Source organism: Aulonocara sp. 'chitande type north' Nkhata Bay, linkage group LG9 (assembly GCF_057382095.1).
Source record: "Aulonocara sp. 'chitande type north' Nkhata Bay isolate Kocher_YH1m ecotype deep benthic linkage group LG9, A_spYH_male_GT1.1, whole genome shotgun sequence".
In the NCBI taxonomy this organism is placed as follows: Eukaryota; Metazoa; Chordata; class Actinopteri; order Cichliformes; family Cichlidae; genus Aulonocara; species Aulonocara sp. 'chitande type north' Nkhata Bay.
This window is the reverse complement of record NC_141352.1, coordinates 7715827-7736355: the sequence shown is the minus strand read 5'-3', so window position 1 is coordinate 7736355 and position 20529 is coordinate 7715827. Positions and strand designations below refer to the sequence as shown.

Below are 20529 nucleotides of genomic sequence, written 5' to 3'. Positions count from 1 at the left end.
TCACTATCAACTCTAACACTGTATGAATGAAAATGGTTGTCATATAACAGAGGAATGAGAATTTTTCCACAAAAGACCCACATTGTGTCAATATTAACACAACACCTGTTCTCTGTGTTTCCTATACACATGTCGTCTGAAAGATTCATATTTTTTGAAGGAAGAACAGCAGTCACTGAGTCCACAGGTTATATCAAAATTGGCATCACCTATGTGCTGAATAAGCTTTGTCAAACTAAAGGTTCTTCTGCCACATTTGGAGCACTGATATGGCTGAGGCATGGTGGTCAATACAGAAGATTTATTTGTCTGGTGACTGTGATTGGTAGAGGCCGGTCCTCACCCTCATCTATTTTCACAATGTACTTTTGGAGAAAAATCAGGGTGTTCTTCAGATGTTTTGGGTAAGCAAGGTTGAAGACAAAATACAAGCAGAAAGAAGAGATGATTGCTTCAAAAATACACGAGCTTCTGCACACTTCACTGCCATCCAACTTCACAATGTTTGGAGCGCTTCTGGAGAACACTGGTTTCCAGTCTTCATAAAGTAGCTGAACAGTTGGATAGGGGGTTTTAGGATAAACCTTTGAAGTCAAAAGAGAAGGTAGAGGAAAGCAATATCTTAGTCTCTTAACAAAAGATACATTTGTTTTCCTTTTATATAGACTAAATATTTTAATACACACACCTCTCCAAGTATGACAAAGAGATCCAGTTTCTCCTTGAAGACGTATGGCAGGAATAAAAGTGCAGCCCTTGTGTCAAGATCTGCCAAAAAAAACCAAAAACAACACAAGATCACCCATGCATTTTATCTGGCATTTCCAGTTACCTATAAAAATTATATAAAATGGAAGCCTTGAAGTTAAAAAAAAAAAAAAAAAAGCAAATACCTGGTAGGTCATCAGTGAGAGCCTCCTCTCTTGCATCAAGGTAGAGCTGGTAGAGTGGGGTTTTCCCTCGTGTAACGTCAATCACCTTTGCTGCAACACATGAGAGCCCTTCACGAAATCGCTGGCTTACATTACCCGTTGTTGGTTAATTAATTTTCAGTACAAAATAACAGTGTATGAAAATGAAATAATCTAAAGTTGATATTAATTATGTATGGTGCTGCATAATTATTTTTTTATAGAATTTAACAACAATACTGTAAGAAGTTACATGAACATAAAAAAAAAAGGAAAGAGGGACAGATGAAGAAAACAAGGTCAAGGGCAAATAAAATTTACTACTATAAACATGTTAAATGTGACAGCTATTTCCAAGTTCAATTCAGCTTTCTGACTTACACCAGTAGGCATCCCTAAGAAGGGGTACTTCTTCAACACATCCTCCACAGGCATACCATTTGCAATTTCTTTCTGCCGCCAAGCAAACGTTTGCTGCATATGGTTATGAACCACCATGGTATCTGGTTGCATCTTCTGATATTGGCACTGTAAGACCTTTAAGTGGGCGTCTATGGATAATAAATCCTCTCCTTGGACGCATGGTCCCTTGAAAGAAAGCAAGAGTGAGAAGAGAAAGTCAAAACAGATTAGAAACCCAACATAAGACTAAATATACAATTAGAGCTGACACGATCTGTGCATCACAAAGAACTCGTATCGGTTAAAGTCTCAAAGTATTTTCATTGCTGTGAAAACAGTTAAGTGTTTGTTTTTATTGCATGAATTGAAGTATAAAACACTACAGTAACAATACATATGGTAGAAACAATGATCATATTAACTAAATCCTAAAAGTGCATAACGGCCAACATGTATGTTTCAGACATACTAACTTCATTATAAATAAGAAAATACCTTATTGAAGTTGACGAAGTAGATGGTTGCCAGTCTTCTGGAGAGACAGTCTGTAGAGTCAGCGTCACTGAAGATTCCTTCATCCTTGACACAAATTGGTTGAATTTAACCTGCTTTTTGAAGGATCCTTGGAAAAGGTATGCAACCATAGTCTCAGTAAGACCGCAGTCAACTGTGTCACCATCAACCTCATTGTCTGCAAGATAAATGGTAGTACAAACTCTAAATTCCATGTAAGAATATTTATCACCACATTTTTACATGGGTAAAAACCGTATATCACACACATTAAAACCTTTTGTAATACTTCTTTCAGTTCAAAGAAATATTCATTAAAAAAAAATAAGTAAATTAAATAAAATAAACCAAATCTTTAGAGTGAATCCTCTCGATATGCAAAGTTTTCATTTTTAAATTTAGATGTTTGTTTGGGACTACTGGACACAGGAGAGCAGAGTCTGAGCATGCTTTTGTGCCCTTTCAAGTTTGGAAGAAAAAAAAAGACTAGAATGCTGTAATTTGTTAATATTCACTACTAAGGTGACTCCTTTCTCCAGATTTCCGACAGTTTCTGCCGTCTGTTCTTTCAGACCGATTACTTATAGCGATAACACCCGGAGGACCGTATTACAAGCTCAGATTACATGCTGAAAAAGTTCCCACATTGCTGAAAACGGGACTATCAAACCCCAGCTGCGACACCCTTGTTATATTTTAAACAAGTGCGGCGTCAAGATATTTCCTTTAGACGTTATATTCAGCCGCCCATGTGTGTTGATGGCCTTGGAATGGATGTAAAAACGTGATTTTATTAAACCATTAATACACTAACGGTAAACTGCATTCAGCTACCAGGGAATCAAATTTTGCGCCGTTCCGCTGCGCAGGGGTTACCGAACCTATAGACTGTGGCTGAACCACATATATAAGTTCAAACTTATACAAATACTATGTGTACACATTTTTCAGAACTGTGACCTCAACTTTACACATGAAACGTTTGTAAAAACGTTTGTAAAAAGACATAATTTGAGCTAAGAGAGTGCCGAAACTAGCTAAATTGCTAATATACGTTAAGCTAGGCTAAACCAATAATTAGTAATTATGCTACATTTTTCTTTAAATAAAACTTACCTCTGAAACGCTGAGCTTCAGCTTCGGTGACATCTAAGCCCCACTCTTGTATTTTTGTTAAGAGTTCCTCGGACAAGTTCGTAATTCATCTCCCTCCGTTGATAAAACAAAATGGCACCTGCTGCATTTACAGAAAGTTCTAGAATCCACCAGCTATTCGTTGAGTTTCTTCTTCTACTTTTTGTTTGATGTTGTGAGGATGGGCTCAACTCGCACTCCGAGTTCAATAAGGGTGCTTTTTTTTAAGGGTGCTTTTTGTCAAAAATAATAAAAATAAAAAAACTCTAATCAAAAAGTGCTTAATCAACCTGTACTTTATCTTTTGAAAGAATGGGTACAAATAAGTACTTTTCACAATTAAGGAACATGTATGTACCTTTCAGACACTAAAAAAGGTACAGATAGTTACCCCGAGGTCCAATATTTGTCCTTAGACTGTATTAATGTCATTTTTGTACCTTGGGGCACAGTAATGTACCCCTTCCGTACCCCTATTTCTGACTGTGTAAGTCACTCAGGAAAACATGCAGAAAGAAGAAAGAGAGAAAAACGAATGAACAAACGGTGCTGTGCAAAGAAGAAAGGTGGACAGTAGAAATACAGCAGTGTGTGAATGCTGGGCCTCTGCAGATGATGTTGATCTGTGAGCAGATGTGCAGCCAACAGAGCAGCATTCGTGCTGAAACGAATGCTTTCTGCATTTATGGATCATGGAGTTTAAAAGAACTTTGCTTGAAGACGTTTCATCTCTCATCCAAGAAGCTTCTTCAACCTTCCCCGGTTCAGTCCCTGTTGCCCTGCTAAGTGTTGAAGTTAAGGGTGATGATGATCTGGGTACCCTTTCTGAGGGACAGCAATGTGGGCGGTTGTCAAATTCTGTTTTTTTAGCTAAGGCCGAGGCCAACCTATCTCACCTTCCTCCGTCCCAGTGTAAAGAGGTACTTGACTTGCTGCACTCCTACCTGTCTCTTTTTAGTGACGTACCCTCGCGTACCCACGTTTGTGAGCATGACATTGACGTTGGAGACGCAGTCCCAATCAAGCAGCATGCATATCGTTGCCCCTTCGCCAAACGTGAGGTCATGAAAGAAGAAGTTGAGTACTTAGTAGAAAACGGCTTGGCACAACCTAGTTGTAGCCCCTGGAGCTCCCCATGTCTACCAACACCTAAGTCTGATGGCACACCCCGTTTCTGCACAGATTATCGGAAGGTAAACGCTGTAACGGTCTCTGACTCTTTTCCGCTTCCTCGTATGGAAGACTGCATTGACAGCATCGGCCCTGCCAAATTCATCACCAAACTCGATCTCCTTAAAGGCTACTGGCAGGTGCCTCTCACTCCCAGAGCTTCAGAGATTTCTGCATTTGTCACCCCTGACCACTTCATGCAATACACAGTAATGGCCTTTGGCATGAAAAATGCCCCAGCTACTTTTCAACGACTGATGCAGTTGGTGTTGGGAGATGTGCCCCAGTGCAATGTGTATCTAGATGACGTGGTGCTATACACAGACACATGGGCAGATCATATGTCCCTTCTGAGGACAGTGTTTCAGCGGCTAGCCGAGGCCTCGTTGACCCTCAATCTCGCTAAGTGTGAGTTTGGTAAGGCAACCGTCACTTACCTAGGTAAGCAGGTGGGGTTTGGGCAGGTCCGCCCAGTGGAGGCGAAGGTTGCTGCAATCCTGGACTACCCGAGTCCAGCCACCAGACGGGAACTAAGGCGGTTCCTAGGGATGACCGGATATTACCGGTGTTTCTGTAAGAACTTTTCTGTGGTCGTGACCCCGCTAACCAAACTGTGTAGCCCAAAGGTGCCTTTTGAATGGTCAGTTGAATGCCAGCATGCCTTTGAGTCGGCAAAATCTCTTCTGTGCAGCACCCCTGTATTGGCAGCTCCAAACTTCTCTCGCCCCTTTAAGCTAGAGGTCGATGCCAGTGCCACCGGAGCCGGGGCAGTCCTGCTGCAGGATGATGAGGAAGGTGTGTGCCATCCGGTCTGTTATTTCTCTGCAAAGTTCAAACCCCATCAACTGAACTACTCTACCATAGAGAAGGAAGCCTTAGCTCTGCTTCTAGCTCTGCAGCACTTTGAAGTGTATGTGGGCTCCAGTGCTTCCCCGGTGACCGTGTTCACAGACCACAACCCCCTTGTTTTTCTGAACCGGATGTACAATCACAACCAGCGACTGATGCGCTGGGCACTCCTGGCCCAGGATTACAATCTGATGATCATACACAAGAAAGGTACTGACAATATAGTGGCTGATGCACTCTCACGCAGCTCGCAATAGGGTGTTGTTGTTGTTGTTGTTGTTTTGATAGGGCTTCAATGTAAGGGGGGGGGGGAATGTTACGTTCTGTGAGGCTGTGGGAGTGTGTGGGTGGGGTGTTTGCCCACTCTCCCCGCCTCCACCCCTCTTGCCACTCCTACCCCTCTCTGTCTCTCTCACTCTCCTCTCTCCCCAGGACACAGCTGCTGCTGATTAGCCTCGTTTGCCACCTGACTCCAGTCAGCAATCATCCTCTGAGGCTATTTAAACTGGGGATGAGCTGTGAGCAGGGTGGCTTTTTCCTCGGTGGCTCTACGCGGTTCTGTGCTAGATTTTGGACAGACAGCCTCTTTCTGACCAGTGAGCAGACGGGCTTGTGGGTCCTGAGAGTGTCTCCCCGTGGTGGGGAGTAGGGTAGGAAGTGTGGGAAGTGCCTCCTTTTTTATTGTGTTTGTTTGGTAGTCCTCCTGCCTTTCGTGGCTGCGAGCGTTTTCTTTGTTTCTTTGGCGTTATTGGTAAGACGGCGTTGCCGGCCCCTTAAGTTAATGTTAACCTGTACCATTTTGTAATAAAGCTTTATTGATGCAGAACAACTCTGTTTTCCTTTTTCATTCTGATTCCGGACTCATTTGTTACTGGTCCCCTCTCTCACATGCCTAGTGTAACGCGGTTAAAGGACCAGGGCGCCTGACTGCAGCCTCATAGACGATGAGCTATCAGAATAAGATTCGACTATGGAGCCTAAGGGTGTGAATAAAACACAGGAAACAAAAGTAGAGCTCAAATATATATATATATATATTATGTTTGTTATGAGAAGTGTATAGACGGATGTACAAAAGAAATAAAAACATATGCATATATATCACAAACAAAAATAATGTTGATAATACAAAACAGCTTAGTAGGTTCCAAAAGGAGGTGGGATGAGGTGTAGTCCAGTATGTGATTTAGTTTAGTTCCATGGACCTGTGATAGGTCATGTGTCAACAATTTGTGATTCAGTCCATAGGTTCACAATTCCTACCGCAACGTAGCGGTGGTCGGGTGGCTCGCCATCTCGCGCTGATCAGGGCTGATCGCGGGAGAACAAAAAAAACCTGACCTAAACAAGGTCAAAAAACAGAAATTATCATTCACAGAAGAAAATGAAACAGCATTCTACTGCTGTGACAAAATAAATACATAAATAACAAAGTCAAGTAATCAATGCCACGTTTCATACAACAATCAATAAACCATCATCTCTTATAATGAATGTCATTCTAAATACTATTCTAGAAAGACATTCTCATGGGTCCCATCAAAGTATATCAGCGTTAAAGCTAATAAATATTATCCAAAGTTAAATATATTTACAAAACTCATTTAATCACAGGTGTTGCGCAACAGATTCAATAATGTAAATGGAATTTAACTCAATGCAAAATCTCATAGGCCGTTTCGGCATTTCATCAGAAAAGTAACAAAAAACATCCAAAACGGACAAAACTACAAAAATCAAATCACTCGTTCAACTCTAGATACGTTAAATCAACATTCGGCCATAATGGAATAAACAAAAACAACAATATTCAATAGATGACACTAGTAATTGCACTTACTGTCGCTAGCCTAGCATTAGCTTACCGGCATTGTAGGATGTGCGATCGCGGCTCCGCATGTACATTAATTGTGACAAAACAAACAAATAACTCACCGTTGAGTCGAGTGTGAGGTAGTGTAAAGATGAATGAATCGGCCGGGTTATTGCACGCTGTCAACTGGCCTGTAGTGCAAAATTTGTCGATATCTGACAAGTACGCCAACCACAGGGACAACAGCAGCCAGAGGAGCAGGGACATGCAGCTGATTGACCCGGAACTTATACAGGATTCATTCCCGCCACAATAAAGGGACTGGCGGAAGTGGGGTCAGAGGTTACCGTGGTTACACTAGACCCCTTCGGGGGGAACGTAACATGTTCTTGTTTTCCTGCTGTCAGAGTGTGAGCGAGCTCGAAGTCCAAAAAATAAATCAATTGTGGCCACAAAATACTACTTTGTGGGCACGAAACACTTGACCAATAACCGTGATCCTTCCCAGGCCCTTGCAGTTGGGTGACAATAAAATCTATCCCAGTGTCCAGGTCCTACTTACGTCTGTAAACTGGGCTCTCAGTATCCTGTTTAAATGTAAAAATGGTTCCTTGCATTGCAGGCTTTTCAAAATGTTCTGCAGCCTTAAAGTACGCAGCCTCAACGGTCCTCAAGGGCCACGTACTCAAAGACCGCTGAGGCCGGAAGTGAGAGGCTTGTGAAATGGGCGATCTAGCCTCCGTCGCGCTGCCCCGGTTGCCTAGCAACCTTGATACTAACAGCTGGAAACGTTTCACACAGCTTTGTGTGACAGAAATGAAGACCAACATATTTTGTTTGTTTCTACATGAGCTCTGTGTGATTTGATGAGTATCTGAGGCTGAGACCACAGGACTGTGAAACATGATTGTTGGGCTTCATTTCTGTGCTGAACAGTCGTTTAAGATTAGCTAGTAAATAACAATCAGCTGATGTTGTTCATGAGACTCAAGTCATCTCACTGTGGTAATGTAAATATAATCTGACAATATTATATATATTGTCAGGTTATTATGAGATATTACAGCAGTGAGCTTGAACTCTGTGTCAAAGATTCAAGTTGCAGTTATTTATGTTTCCTGTCACCTTCAATCTTCACTCAAAGACAAGTATCTGTGACAGTGTGTATACAGATGTATCATATATAAGAGACAAATATTGTTCGTTTAATCTGTTGGCATTACTAAATGTGGCTCAATGCTGACTTTAATTAATAAAATCATCACATCTCTGTGAGATTAAGGTCGACTATTGAACGGTGTATATTTTAAAGTAAAGGCTTTAAAACCAAGTTAGTACAAACGTCACTGATGTCACATAACTTTGCCGACATGTGATCAACAGGAATGTTTAATGTTCTTCATTATTAAACATTCGCACATAAATAAGTGACACAATATTTAGTACTTACTTTTAAAAGTTTACTCTTCGGCCGCTCCGCTTCACGCATCCGCCGTTTTTTCCCCCGAACAAAATATCCACAACTCTGCCATCGGCTCCTTGCTATCTGAAAGATAACCAGACGCTGGCGTAAATTCTTGACCATCTCACACTTCTGTTTAATCGCTTTTCTTGTTGAGTTTATTCAGGTGTGTGAAAACCCCGGAGGAACCCTCCTGGGGGATTAATAAAGTTTTATTTAATCTAATCTAATTTTATTTAATCTGATCTGGAAAATTGGGAGATTTTTGGGAGGGGCACTGAAATTCGGGGTTCTCCTGTAAAAATCGGGAGGTTGGCATGTATGCCCGTGGCTGGGTGTGTCTCTCTCTTTGTAGAGGCTAAGCCTACGCTTGAAACCACTGAGGTGGTCATTAACGGGGGTGACGCGATGTCACTGGTATGCATCAATTAAGTTCACAGTCCAATAAATCCAGCAGTATGTATCTTGTCCTTTTTGGTCTTTATTCCGTATTGACTTAGCATAACAGCGCAACGATCACAAACTGTTTGCCTTCTTAATGACACACCTGACGCCGATTACGTGCGTCTACCTTAAATACCTTTACATTACATAATCAAAACAGAAAAAGGTGACCTCTAGTGACCACATAAGGTATTAACCCAAGAATGGCTCCTACACTCTTCTTTGCTTGGAATTGTTTGGCACATGTGTGGAGCTCCTCTGGTGCATTTCTTTTGTTTGAAGGTTGTGGTGGGAGTAAAGAGGGTGAGTCTGGGGACCCCATATACTTACTCACGTAGAATCTTTTCTGCTAGAAACATTAGGTAAGTAGGTTGGTGCCACCCATGTAATTTTTGAGCCTTTTTTGAATTGAGACTTAGGACTTTTTTTCCCCCTCCTTATTTTTCTAGGGTAAGAGCCCAGCTAAGTTTTGGTTTTGTCTTTTTTGGAACAACCTAACTGTCCCTTTCTCACCCACATTTTATTTTGTATGAATTTGTGTCATTGTTTTTGTGAGAAAGCTGCCATTAAACTTGTCTCAGCGTATCACACTTGTACTGAGTTTCTGGAGTTGTTGTGTTACCTCCTCCTGCCCTCGAGGGGGCGTAACAAATGGTTACAATGTTATTTGTGAAGAAGTTCATGAAGTCATTACTAGTTAACGTTAAAGGGATGGTTGGCTCAACAGAGCTCTGACTTTTTGTCAGCCTGGCTACAGAGCTGAAGAGAAACCTGGGGTTGTTCTTATTTTCTTCAATCAGTGACGAATAGTAAGATGTTCTGGCTTTGTGGAGGGCTTTCTTATAAAGCAGCAAACTATTTCTCCAGGCTAAATGATGATCCTCTAAATTTGTGACACGCCATTTCCTCTCCAGATTACGAGTCATCTGCATTAGTGTACGTGTTTGAGAATTATACCACGGAGTCAGGTACTTCTGATTAGAGACCTTAGTTTTCACAGGAGCTACAGTATCCAGAGTCGTACGTAGTGAGGAGGTGAAATTATTATAAAATTATTAAGAAGATCATTTATTATTAAATGTAGAAAATATATAAATAATCTCACTCGTCCACTTAACCTGTGCCAGCACCATCATCATTACTGTCGTTGTGTTACCAGTTTTTTTGTGCCAAACTGGAGGTTGTGTAGTCTTAATGTGGCTAGACATTTTTATTCACATGCTGCTCATAATAAGTTTCTATTGCATGTCTATTTTTAGCCACAGATGTGGGTGAAACACTCGAGTTCACATGGCGACCTAACCCTAATCCGGGGAAATATGTTCATGTCTTTTAGTTCATGTCAGAAGACGAGCTGCAGCTTTCTGGACCAGCTGCAGTCTTGCCAGGCAGGTCCCACTAACTCCAACATATAAGGAGTTACAATAATCCAGCTGGGACGTCATGAAAACGTGGATCGCCCGTTCAAGGTTTTTAAAAGATAGAAATGATCTCACCTTAGATAAAAGCCTCAGTTTGAAGAAAGACCGTTGTACAGCTGAGCTCAGCTGTTTTTCAAAGGTCAAACTGCCGTCAAATATGAGCCCCATATGTAATAATGCGATTTAATAAAAGAGCTGAACCAGTCTAATAGAGCGCCCTTGATGCCGCTATGCTCCAATGGTGACATCAAGATGCTGTGGTCAACAGTGTCAAAGGCACCGGTCAGATCCAAAAGCACAGCTGAGTCTCCTGATCAGTGGCTGATAAAAGATCATTAAGAACTTTTCCGAGTGCAGTTTCAGTGCTGTGAAGAGCTTTAAAACCAGACTGAAACCTTTACAACAGATTGCAGCTGAACAAATATAATCTTTTACAAAATCTTCGACAGGAAGGGAAGCTTTGAAATAGGCCTGAAGTTTGAGCGGACAGAGGATCCTGATCAGGTTTTTTAGGCTGTACAACAGCATGTTTAAAACAGGCTGTACAACACCTGAACTAAGACTGCTGGTAAAAATCACTAAGTTGTTGGAACCAACTCTTGGCTGTGTGCAGGCAGGCAGGGAGGAAGGACCCAAAATGCAAGACTCGGAGGCAGACGTAAACTCAAAGCACTCAGCTTTATTGCTGGATAGCAACAGAACAGAAACTTAACTAAACTGAGAATAGGGCTTTGGAGTTGACGTCACGCCGCAATGCATTGTGGGAGCGCAGCTCCATTTTCAGGGTCTACGAATCAAAACAAACACACTGTGTTGGAACAACGACGACAAGAAACATGCTTAAAAACAGCTCAAAAGAAAACGGACGGTATAGAGACCGATTGCGTCCAGAGGCGAAGCAGCGGTACTTGAAAAAAATAGAGTGCATCGCAAATCTGGACCCATATGAAATACGGCAGTGGAGTAAAGACCCAGACGACTTACCGCCACTGTCCTACCCCGATATCTTCACCTATCTTGTTTGTGGAGTAAGCGCTTACACAGCGAACCAGTTTCGTAATTACAAGTCACTGGAGGCGCACATCCAATTTACAAATGGCTGCGTGCAAGATTTGGCTATTTCAACCGCCAAACTCTGAGTACGTCGTCAAAGTAAGTCAGCTGGAGTGCATCGAGTGAAATAGCCATTTTCCACCACCCACCATAATTAATGTTATACATTTATCATTGAACTGCTAAAATATCGTTATCATATTATATGCCCGTAATTGTAAAGTAGATGCAAATTAACACATTGATAATCGAGCAAATTATTAACGCCAATTTGTGTCCTTCCTGTCTCATTTCATTTATTATCTTTACATCAACCAATCAAGTCACTCCATTCGATGTTTGATCGCAATTTCTATAACTTCCGAGACCACCAACGATGATATTATTCAGCTATAAAGTGTGATGTGAACATATTTAGAACTTACCGGAATGAAAATGTCTTGAGCACACCAGCTGATATCTGGAGACGTAACAGAACTTGATATCAGCTCGTCTCACGGCTGCTATCCAGGCTAGACGCCTTCGTTTGGTAATATCCGATACATGAGCTCCTTCATGTTGCTTCCAGGTTGGGAAAGCATAAAAAGACAATTCAAACTTATTCCCATGCCGGTCGTAAGATCGAACATTGCAGCCGACCACACAGCAAGTACGAACCATGGCTATGCTTTCGCTCCTTACTTAGACCCCCAAAATAGCAGATCGGGCCAAAATCCTTTCCACGCCCACCCCCGTGACATCACGCTCCAAAGCCCTATACAAAACAAACGAAGCAGGCAGGCAGGCTAGCATACGGAACACACAGTTAACGTGAGGGTACGATGCATCAACGAGTAGGGGAAGACGCAGACACTAAATACAAGAGGTGAACGGAGCAAAGAGGAAACAGTTGGGAGACACAGCTTGATTACACTGACGAGACAGGGAGAGCACAGAGCTGAATGCACAGACATAAGGCACAGACCTACAAAATAAAACAGGAAGTACACGACAGACAGAGAGATCAAATCAAAATCAAATCAAATCAAGTCACAATTTATTTATATAGCACATATTAAAATAACAGTGTTGACCATAGTGCTTCACAGTCAGTAAAGCATGAGACAGTTAAAACAAACAATAAAAGAGGACAACAAACAATAGGTAACAAAAAACAAGCTAGACCAGCCAACTAGACAGAATCAAAAGCCAAAGTAAAAAAATAAGTTTTAAGACGTGATTTAAAAGACTGGATGGACTCGGCAGTACGAATATGAACAGGGAGGTTATTCCAGAGTCTACTGTATCAGCCACGCTTTTTTCTAAATACTGTCGTCACGTTTTTGTGTGTGTGGGTTTAAAGCGTTTTCTAGGGACGCCGCGAAAACAGTAAAGAAAGAAAAAAGCCACCTCTTTCCTATCGGTGGAAAAATCCACCATGTCAACCAATTTAAAAAAAAAAAAGTCAACATGTGGGATTTTGTTGTTTAGGAAGAGGGAAAAGTTTTGGGAGTGACGGTAACAGCAGCAAGACAGAGCGAGCGAGTGAGAGAGAGAGAGAGAGAGTTTTTAGATGTGGGAGATTTGTGACGTTTAGTGTGGAGTGTTTACTTAGTGTGTTGTCTTGTCTTGTGTAGCTGTTCTTTTGTGTAGTCGTTTTGCTTAGTGTGTCAGTGAGGGCACTAATGACTGTACCATTGCAACGTAAACACTGTCACTAAGTAGAAAACCAGCGGAGTGATACACCTGCTGTTGTCAGGCCTGCAGGTTTGTCCCTGTGCTCTTCTGTCTTTTGGTGGACAAACTTGTTTTTTACTGGCACACATCATTTGTGGGGCATCTTATTGCAACACCTGATTGTTCTCTCATTTTAGTTTTAGTAAGGTTTTTAAATCCTTATACAAAATGAAAAAAAAACGGCAGGTGTATTGGCTGCATTTTTAGATAAATGGTTGTATATGTTTACAAAATGTACAATTTATATTTACTCAACATGTCTGTAGGGGGGTTTTACAGTAAAAAATTCTACTAGGATTTTAGGTTCTTTGTGTGATTTCAGATCAGTAATACTAATGCAGTATGTCAGTGAAAAAACAACTAAATTCAGTTGAGCTGAAAAGATACCAAACAAGGCAACGGGGAAAAAAATAAAATGAAACAATCTGAGGGTGAAATACAAACTGTTACGGATTCAAATATTGGGGATGGATACAAGAGGAAAAACCAAAATAACAACACTGGTGCGGCAGGGTTGAGTCAAACGATGATTTTAATAATCACACGCGTGGGTGCCGTACGCAGACAGCCTCAGATCTCAATATGGTGGAGCATTGATCAAACTCTTATAGCCTCTGGTGCCTCCACCTTATCATAAAAGCCTAAACATTCACATGCTTTCTCTCACACAGCGCCTAAGCTACGACCTTGGCTCCCTGTTTATCTGCTCCTGCTGAGATGGGGCAGAAAACTCCAGCATGTTCTCTTCTAATCAGACAAATAAGGCGATGACTTTCTGCAAACAGTATTTCTTATAACATCATAAAACAATATCATTCATCCACAATAAATCAGCAGTCTAATGTAATGCAAATCAGTTTAACTAATGCAATAGTTATCAGCTTCTTCTAATTCAGGAGAATAATGCAAACTAAGACTACATAATAATTCACAATCTTTAATTAGGGGTCTAACATGGCATAAAATAATATTATAATCCCACAAAACGTAAACTCAAAAGGAATCAAAAATGTCCAGTTGTATTTCAGACCTCAGTCGGTTAATCCAACAAATCATGAAAAATGAGGTTTACATGTTTGTGCATGACAGTGCAGATTTCTGACATTTTGTGTAATTTAAGCTGTAACAATGTGACTGTTTTCTAACAAAAAACAGTGAAACTTAAGTTAGACTTGTGTTTGTAAATGAAGCGCCCCGTGCTGTGTAGCTTTCTGGAGTTTATACTCATTGGGCTACATATTTATTTATTTATTATACAGGCTATACAGTACATAACATCAAAACTCACATGTTTTATGTAACTAAAGAGTGTAATTATGTGGGCTACAGACAATAATTAAGTTATAGACTATATTTATATGAAAAATGTGTATACTTACTGCATTTGAATCATTTTAACCATGCGTAACCACCTGCGTATGTGTTTGAAAAAAAAAAAGGCTTTGATTTGCCCCCCCCCCCGCCCCACCCTAAGGAAATTTCTCTAGATCCGCCTCTGGTCTATAAATGTGTTTCATGATTTATTTTTAACTCCAACTGCTTATTTGTACTATGCTTTCATTTCAGAGTGCAATGAGAAATAAAAAGGATATGTTCAATAAAACTGTCACGATCCTGGGTCTGTGACTCAGTGTTTTCTGTTTTGTATTGTTAATCTTTGATTTCATGATGTCAGTGTGTTTAGTTTGCGTTTCCTCTGTCTCGTCTTGTCAGTCACTCCCAGCTGTGTCCTCCTTCTGTGTCTCATTCCCTCATTATCCCTCTGTGTATTTAAGCCTTGTGTTTGCCTCTGTTAGTTGCTGGTTCGTCTGCTTATCTGTCAGGGTCCTGGGTCTCCCGAGCTAGTGTTTTCATTTCTTTGTGATTTTTGTATTATTTCCGTTTTGTTTGTGAGTTATTCTATGCTTCCTAGGTTTGGATTCCCTGCCCCCTTGTTTCTCTGTGGACTCTGTTCTGTGTTTAGTCTTCTCTGTCCATTTGTTCCGCCCTGTGTTGTTGCCCTCTGTGTCTCCCTCTGTGTAACTGTCTATATAGTGATGTGTTGTGGTGTTTTGCTCCCACCCCTTGTGTTCCGTGTTTTCGTCTTCCCTTCGTGTACTTCTTCATATTCGTATACTGTTAGTTTTCCCAGTTTAGGTTTTTGCTTAGTTTCCATGCTCACCCTCACCATTTCTGTTTGTATCACCATGTGATGAATAAACTCACTTGCATCTGAGCTGCCTGCATAAAGGGTCCTTTAATAATTTACACACGGCTCGCAAACCGTGACAAAAACTCTGGAAAAATTGGGCTGTTCTAAAACGTTTGACGGGTAGTGTATATATTTAGTTTATATATTTTCTTTGTTTATATAGTTTGTTTTATATTGTAGCAAAGTGTTACTTGGATACTTCTTTATGTGCAATTTTGTTGCATCTGAGCCTTAGAAATTTATTGGTGGTAGTGATGAACTGCTGTTAGAATCATGTTAAATTGTTAAAATCAGACAATTACCTCTCCAGCTGTTCTTACAGTCTTTGTGTTTATCGGATCCTTACAGGGTAAAAGATGACGACACCTAAAGAAATCCTTCTGGGGACTTTGGAGGATTTGGAACGTGAAGACTTTGAAAAATTCAAGTGGCATCTGAAGAACAAAGGGTCTGTAAAAGGTTTACCAGCAATCCCAGGGAGTAAACTGGAGAATGCAGAGAGGACAAAAGTAGTGGATCTGATGTTTGAGACCTACTCTATCAACACTTTTGAAGTCACTAAGAAGCTTTTGGGGAAGATAAACAAGAATGATCTGTTGGAGAATTTAAATAAAACCATCCCAGAACCCACAGGTAAGTCAGGGAATGACTAAACAAAAAACACATAAACAATAAAAACATTAGTTAACATTACACAGGTGCCATTACCATCCATATAAATAATAAATCCAAAACACTTGCCAACACTTTCAGGAGTGAGAGACTGCAGAAAGCCAACAGTTTGTGTTTTATGCATCTGCACAAATAACCTCCTGTGTACATGAATATCTGCTCTTTGGGTTGGTTTGATTAAAATGGGACCAGCAGCAGGTTTTCTGCCCATTTTAAAGATTTATGTTGTCCGATTGGTTTTAGAGCTGTTTTATCAACATAAATGAGGCGACAACAACAGTTTGGGACACGTCACAAATATGATCAAAGTGCTTTTTCTTAAATCTATTTACCTGTTGAAGGTACAGTTAAAAAAAATGGCTGCCATTTTTTTCCTGCTGTTTGGAGACCCAAACAAAAAAAATGCCCAGACAGTAAATGCTTTTTATTATGGTTGATAAACCGGACACTAAGGTGATTGGTCAAAAGTTGGAGGAAAGCCACAGTTCTCCTTATTTGACTGAAATCTCAGCTCACGTTTTTTTCTTCTGCAGCTTTCTGGGAGATTCCACTTCAGCCTTCTGCTGGCAACGCTCCCGTTACCATGCTTCCCTTAGGCAGCATCATTAGAAGACATAGCATACATTTACACTGCTATGCAGATGACACCCAGCTCTATCTGTCCATGAAGCCAGATAACACACACCAATGAGTTAAACTGCAGGAATGTCTTAAAGACATAAAGACCTGGATGGCCGCTAACTTTCTGCTTCTTAATTCAGATCAAACTGAGGTTATTGTACTCGGCCCTGAAAAGCTTAGAAATATGGTATCTAAGCAGATTCTTACTCTGGATGGCATTACCTTGGCCTCCAGTAACGCTGTGAGGAACCTTGGAGTCATTTTTGACCAGGACATGTCCTTCAACGCACATATTAAACAAATATGTAAGACTGCTTTCTTCCATTTGCGCAACATCTCTAAAGTTAGAAATATCCTGTCTCAGAGTGATGCTGAAAAACTAGTTCATGCATTTATTACTTCCAGGCTGGACGACTGTAATTCATTATTATCAGGAAGTCCTAAAAACTCCCTGAAAAGCCTTCAGCTGATCCAAAATGCTGCAGCAAGAGTCCTGACAGGGACTAGAAAGAGAGAGCATATTTCTCCTGTTTTGGCTTCCTGTTAAATCCAGAATTCAAAATCCTGCTCCTCACATACAAGGTCTTAAATAATCAGGCCCCATCTTATCTTAATGACCTTGTAGTACCATATCACCCTATTAGAGCACTTCGCTCTCGCTCTGCAGGCCTACTTGTTGTTCCTAGAGTATTTAAAAGTAGAATGGGAGGCAGAGCCTTCAGTTTTCAGGACCCAAAAAGATAGTTGTGGTTTTGTCTGTTATGTTACTGTAGGTTCTTTACCTTACAATATAAAGCACATTGGGGTGACTGTTGTTGTTATTTGGAGGAATTAAAAAAAAAACTTTCATAATTGAAATTCTTTCATTTATTCTACATATTTATTCATTACTGGCTCCATAGTGTTGTTTATGTAATATGTGAAATGTTGCTAGTATTGATTTGGTGCTGTATAAATAAACATAATTAAATCGAATGTGTCTCTATAAAACCTGCCCTCAGTTATAACCCAAGTGTCAGGGCTCAATGGCTCATGAAAAGGACTCAAGCGCAGAACCAAAAACTAGAGGCTGAGTGACTTTTAACAGAAATGTATTTTACTAGATTTCTTGACAGAGAAAGCTGAATCACAGCTAAATTCAACAGCAAGCGAGGTATTATGAGAAGTGCAGAGCTGAGGCCAGAACATAAGCTGAGGCAGGTCAAAGGAACAACAGGGGCAGAAACGGGCGGATAGAAACGATCCAGGATCACTGGAACAAAGGAGATAATAATCAGAGTGGTCCACAGTGTAGTGAATGAGTCCAAGATTTAAAAACTAAGAGGTCTTACGTGGCTGCAGGTGGAGATCAGCTGGAGGAGGAGATGAATCAAATCTGGGTACAGAGTGAGATGTGGGTGCACAGGGAGGCAGGCAGGTGAGGAGGGCAGTTTGCAAGAGTGAGTTTTACCAGCAGCGGCAGGCCAGAATCCTGAGGCGTGACTTATGGCGAGAGTTGGAAGATATATCCAGGTGCCGACTAGGGAACAGGAAAAGAGGGTTACGTGAAACAAGCTGAGGAGCACAAGACAAAATGTGAGGCAGAGAACTGACTGTGCTAAGCACACAATCTGGAGAAGGTTCATTGTGAGTGCTGCTCATAAATACTGCCGGAGTAATTGGCAACAGGTGAGGAGCAGTGAGGAGGGCTCCACCCAGGGGAGGAGAGCTGATGCTGTGGAAAGTTACTCAGACTCACTCGGATCATGACACCAAGAGTCCAGTGAACTGAACACATAACCACAGTAACCAGAATGCAGTTTTCTCATTTGTGTCATTTGCTGTATCTTCATGCAGAGATTCTCACTGAGTGTCAGCTCAAACTCAAGTCAGACCTGAAGCAGAAGTTCCAGTGTGTGCTCGAGGGGATTTCTACAACAGCAAACCCGACCCTCCTGAGTCAGATCTACACAGAGCTCTACATCACAGAGGGAGGGACTGCAGAGGTCAATGATGAACATGAGGTCAGACAGATTGAAACAGCATCCAGGAAACCAGACAGACCAGAAACTACAATCAGACAAGAAGACATCTTTAAACTCCCACCTGGAAGAGATAAACCAATCAGAACAGTGCTGACAATGGGAGTGGCTGGCATTGGGAAAACAGTCCTAACACAGAAATACAGCCTGGACTGGGCTGAAGACAAAGCCAACCAGGACATCCAGTTCATATTTCCATTCACTTTCAGAAAGCTGAATGTGCTGAAAGAGGAAAAGTTCAGCTTGGTGGGACTTGTTCATCACTTCTTTACTGAAACCAAAGAAGCAGGAATCTGCAGCTTTGAAGACTTCCAGGTTGTGTTCATCTTTGATGGTCTGGATGAGTGTCGACTTCCTCTGGACTTCCACAAAACTACAATCCTGACTGACCCTAGAGAGTCCACCTCAGTGGATGTGCTGCTGATAAACCTCATCAGGGGGAAACTGCTTCCCTCTGCTCGCCTCTGGATAACCACACGACCTGCAGCAGCCAATCAGATCCCCCATAAATATGTTGGCATGGTGACAGAGGTCAGAGGGTTCACTGACCCACAGAAGGAGGAGTACTTCAGGAAGAGATTCAGAGATGAGGAGCAGGCCAGCAGGATCATCTCCCACATCAAGACATCACGAAGCCTCCACATCATGTGTCACATCCCAGTCTTCTGCTGGATCACTGCTACAGTTCTGGAGTTTGTCATGAAGAACAAAGAGAGTGAAGATCTGCCTAAGACTCTCACAGAGCTCTACCTACGCCTTGTGCTATTTCACCTAAAAACGAAGGACATCAAATATGATGGAGAAGCTGAGACAGATTCATGCAGGAAGATCACTGAGTCTCTGGGAAAACTGGCTTTTGATCAGCTGTGGAAAGGAAACCTGATCTTCTATAAATCAGACCTGACAGAGTGTGACATCAATATGAGAGCAGCCTCAGTGTACTCAGGAGTGTTCACACAGATCTTTAAAGCTGATGAGTGCCACATGTTCACTGATGTTGTTTACTGTTTCGTCCATCTGAGCATTCAGGAGTTCTTTGCTGCTCTTCATGTCTATCTGACCTTCATCAACTCTGGAGTCAACCTGCTTAAGAAACAATCTCCTCTCTTTAAAATCTTCCAGAAAACACTTACTGTAAAAGACTTCTACCAGAGTGCTGTGGACAAAGCCTTACAGAGTCCAAATGGACACCTGGACTTGTTCCTCCGCTTCCTCCTGGGTCTTTCACTGCAGACCAATCAGGATCTCCTATGCATGCTGACACAGACAGGAAGTAGCTCACAGACCAATCAGGAAACAGTTCGGTACATCAAGAAGAAGCTCGGTGACGATCTGTCTGCAGAGAAAAGCATCAATCTGTTCCACTGTCTGAATGAACTGGATGATCGTTCTCTAGTGGAGGAGATCCAACAGTCCCTGAGATCAGGACGTCTCTCCACAGATGAACTGTCTCCTGCTCAGTGGTCGGCTCTGGTCTTCGTCTTACTGTCATCAGATCTTGCTGTGTTTGACCTGAAGAAATACTCTGGTTCAGAGAAGGCATTTTTGAAGCTGCTGCCAGTGGTCAAAGCCTCCAAGAAAGTGCTGTAAGTGAATCTATGAACAAATATGTTTAATAATGCTAGATGAAGAAAATAATATGTCTCCATTGTTATTCTTCCTCAGGCTGAGTTATTGTAAACTCTCAAAAAGAAGCTTTGAAGCTTTGTCTGAAATTCTCAGCTCCCCATCCAATCATCTGAGAGAGCTGGACCTGAGCTCGAACTACCTGCAGGATTCAGGATTGGATTTGCTTTGTGTTGGACTAAAGAGTCCTGACTGTAAACTTGAAACTCTCAGGTAAGGATACAGACTTTTTGACACTTTTTGACTCTTAAATCTGTAAGTTTATCTTGATGCGGACGTTCAAAGTCAGCACAATTATCCTTTAAGTTCCTGAGTTTATATATTTGACTGTCAGGTTGTCTGGACAGATGTTTTTATTTTATTTTTTTTACTTGTCCCTAAAGTCAGAACTAAACCCACATGTAGATGACTTTCTGTTCTGATTTTCCTGAAGACAGCAGAGTGTGTTCTCATGCTTTTGAAGCCAAACTTACTTTTTTGACCTGGCTTTTATTTATTATATACTTTTGT

The 20529-nt window shown here is 41.4% G+C and overlaps 1 protein-coding gene, 1 long non-coding RNA gene and 1 pseudogene across 2 annotated transcripts in view; 1 reads left to right on the top strand and 2 right to left on the bottom strand.

Annotated features, from left to right (window-relative positions):
• Positions 1 to 3422, bottom strand: part of LOC147321532 (sterile alpha motif domain-containing protein 3-like) — a 3712-nt pseudogene extending 290 nt beyond the window's left edge.
• LOC147321531 (uncharacterized) overlaps positions 1 to 12644 on the bottom strand; it is a 13323-nt gene extending 679 nt beyond the window's left edge. The window contains exons 1-2 of the long non-coding RNA XR_015130983.1: positions 11598 to 12644; positions 8243 to 8338 (exon numbers count right to left, since the gene is read on the bottom strand). This is a non-coding gene — a long non-coding RNA (uncharacterized LOC147321531). The remainder of the gene's footprint in view (positions 1 to 8242; positions 8339 to 11597) is intronic.
• A 2791-nt stretch (positions 12645 to 15435) lies between these two features.
• On the top strand, positions 15436 to 20236 carry LOC147321530 (NLR family CARD domain-containing protein 3-like). The gene is made up of 3 exons (XM_086305576.1): positions 15436 to 15712; positions 18209 to 19979; positions 20059 to 20236. Exons 1-3 carry the CDS (start codon positions 15436 to 15438, stop codon positions 20234 to 20236), a joined length of 2226 nt encoding a protein of 741 aa, XP_086161702.1.
• Positions 20237 to 20529: the final 293 nt, after the last annotated feature.